This window comes from Nestor notabilis, unplaced genomic scaffold (assembly GCF_000696875.1).
Source record: "Nestor notabilis isolate BGI_N333 unplaced genomic scaffold, ASM69687v1 scaffold6818, whole genome shotgun sequence".
Taxonomy (NCBI): domain Eukaryota; kingdom Metazoa; phylum Chordata; class Aves; order Psittaciformes; family Psittacidae; genus Nestor; species Nestor notabilis.
This window is the reverse complement of record NW_009939652.1, coordinates 7,702-10,932: the sequence shown is the minus strand read 5'-3', so window position 1 is coordinate 10,932 and position 3,231 is coordinate 7,702. Positions and strand designations below refer to the sequence as shown.

Here is a 3,231-nt window from a genome sequence, read left to right as displayed (position 1 = left end):
TCGCTAGTAAATCAACCACACTACACTTTCAGAGTCATACAAAAGTAAGAAAAGACAGCCTCAGAGATTAACATGATTCCAAGTATTTATACGAAAAAATGCCATACTGGAAGTTATAAATTATTATCAGACAAGTAACATTTTTCCATTTAACAGATACAAGTGAAAAGCTGCTCTGTTCAGAATCCAATTCTCAAAGAAAGGTGGAGAAAAGATATGATGACATCATTCATCTTCTTGTTCTAATTTCAGCCGACTCTACAACTTTGCTTTAAACAGTACCGTTTGGAACTAAAAATATGACTTTCTTAATTCAGAGAGCACAGCAGGGCGCACGAACAGTTATATAACACTATGTAGCATATGCCTGCTATTATGGCAACATCAATTTTAACCATAGATATAAATATTCTTTTTTACTTCTATATGAATTAACTGTCCTGGGTAAGTAAGATATTGCAGTGCTTGCAGTGTGAGAACCTTACCAGTTCTTGTTTCACTGGATGTTCCTTTGGATTGACTCCCTGGTTAACCAAGTATACTACAAGATAAAAAAACATTATGTTTTTGAATCTGAAGGCTGTCATGACTGAGGACCCCATAAATCACTCACATAGGAAAACTAATTTCCACATAAACCCATTAATAACAATTAGTAACAATTAGAGTTAACTGTGTAAAAGTATCTGATGAACTATTATCATCAATATTGCAGCTAAATTAAAAAAATCTAACATAGTTAGACTTAATGTTGCTAAGAAAAAACAGAAACATCCTCATGCATGTACAAAGTCAGCTTTTGTAAATACCTATTTTTGATTTGGAGTTCTAACATCATTTACCCTACAAATGGCAATAATTTGGATTACAAGTTTCTAATTATTTTGCTATGAAATATGATTATTTAACGTTTGCAGCTGTCTAGAAGGTGTTCAAATGGCATCATAAAGAGTGCTTTTTCCTCCTACCACATACTTACCCCAGAACAATGAATTTAACGTGTACACTGAAACCAAATCCAGCTTTGCTTGCTCCAGAGGCTCTAACTAGAATGACAAAAAAAACCAAACCCAACACATTTGCACATTTTAAAGAAAGATGTGCACAGATCTTAGTAATATGCACAATTTATAATTCATAAAAAATTCCCACACTGAATAAGGACATTTTTGCACCACAAATTCACTGAGACCATGTTATGCCTATTTCTGTGCCATCACAGAGCCATTCTCTCCTTTCCAAGTATTCAAGTCATTTTCCCAGTCTGATGCCACAGTCCCAAATGGCCTAAAGCACAAAAATTTCTTGGCACATAGCTCTTCGACTACTGTTCCCATAATCAGAAATAAGTCCCTGTTTTTCCACAGAAACTTAACTCAAAATAGTTGTTACTATCAATGGAAGGGGGAAAAAAAAAAATCTTAAGATTGCTGAAGCTCAAATGTGAATATAGTATGCTACAGTCAGTCAATGAACATTAACACTACACATGGTAGACTGTGTGTTCAGTGCATGCTGGAATACTTAGGGCTGTAAAGCAAAGTAAGAATAAAGGTAATGAGGGTTTTTTTTTTTTCCTTGACTGTCAAAGTCAATTTATTATTTTAGTCCTATAGGATTTCCAGAACCTCTGATAACATCATTGTACAGCTCACTAGTTCTAACATGGATACTGTCAAAAAATCAGTGTTGTCAAGACTGTTTTCTTCATGATTTATTTCTGTTAAATCCTCAGAGGATAAAGAAGTTCCCTCATGTGCTGGCTTTTTCTTGCCCTAGAGAAAGAAATTACATATTAGGCTTTACATGTTAAAAGATAGAGAGGCTTGTATGAAGTCTTCGGGTGGTACCTTGCTCTGTCTGTATGCCCTGAGCAAAAAACACATTTTACAGACTTACGCTTATAACATAGCTAGAGGAGACAGCTCAGTTTTTCAAGCACCAGGTTCTGCAAGTCTAGACTTCTAGAATCAGATCAATTCTCAAAGCTGTCAATTCATCTTTATATCCTACTGTGTATACAAAGTTCCATTAAGTTTGTTGTGAAAACATCTCAGAAAAAAATGTGAATAACCTCTCCATTATGAAAGAGCACTCAGCATGCACTTGAAGGAAAGTCAGGAATAAGCTAGAATGTCCTCTGCCTAAATGACTCACTGGTAAAATCATCACTTTTCAGCTTTGAAAAGCATACATTTCATTGTTTAGTTTGTAAGATCATACAGATATCTTAGAAATGTAAGAATTTCAAATATTGGGTATCAAGCATAGAAAGTGTCATATTTATAAATGTCTGTGCAGTGGCCAGGCCTAACAGACCCTTTTATTTCAGTTGGGGTTCCCAGATATTCTTGTATTAGTAATAAAAAGGTTGTCAAAAGCAACATAACTTACCTTTTGGAGGTCACTCCTAGAAACCAACATCATTGCTTTCAGCATCTCATCTACAGAACCAAGACATTGTTCAAATGCTGCAAGATAATCCTGAATTTCAGTGGGGTATTCTTCTGGGTTGGTATAATCTGACATTTCCATCTGGAAAGAGGAAACAAAACTAATAATCATTTTCTTTAAGTCCCTACAGAGCCAAAAGACTTTATTTTACGATACAAAGCATTACTGCACATTCATTAAACATTATAAGAAATGCCTATTTCTGAAGAGTTCTAGCAGGTAATGTCAACAGAGACACAGTTAAAGGTCCTATAATTTCATGGGTATCGCCTAACTGCTGTGCAAAATGGCATGAAGGAGCATTACAAATGACATGACTGTAGTATCTACTCTTGTAACAGTCCCAAACCAGTATTTAGCTTTTATGGCCTGTGATAGAATGAAATTATTTGCTTGTTTAAAAGAAACGCTCTATAAATCACAGTATATAAAGAACTACACCAAGCAACAAGCAGGACACTAAACAAAGACAAAAACAGGGATATGGCTTCAGCCTGTCCTAGGAACAGACATTACTTCAGCTTTAAAGCTGTTACGCAGCACCAGTTATGTCAAGGTCAGTTAACATCCTCCAATGCTAAATTTAGGAGTTGGTCCAAGAAACTCTTCTTCCAGTTTTCTTAATTCTTGATGAGGTATTATAATCTGCGATGTAACTCTACCGGTAACAAAGATGAGCTGATTTGGGGATTTCAGAGTACTCTGGAAATCTTGTAGAGACATCTATGCACAGCAACTGTGAGATAAGCAAAGAGGTGAAAAATCCCAAAGCACTCC

The 3,231-nt window shown here is 35.5% G+C and overlaps 1 protein-coding gene across 1 annotated transcript in view; it reads right to left on the bottom strand.

Annotated features, from left to right (window-relative positions):
• C1D (C1D nuclear receptor corepressor) overlaps nucleotides 1-2,535 on the bottom strand; it is a 5,103-nt gene extending 2,568 nt beyond the window's left edge. Inside the window, exons 1-3 of the mRNA XM_010019974.1 lie at nucleotides 2,395-2,535; nucleotides 980-1,046; nucleotides 486-541 (exon numbers count right to left, since the gene is read on the bottom strand). Coding sequence (XP_010018276.1) covers nucleotides 486-541; nucleotides 980-1,046; nucleotides 2,395-2,535 — 264 coding nt within the window. The remainder of the gene's footprint in view (nucleotides 1-485; nucleotides 542-979; nucleotides 1,047-2,394) is intronic.
• Between the last annotated feature and the right edge of the window lie 696 nt (nucleotides 2,536-3,231).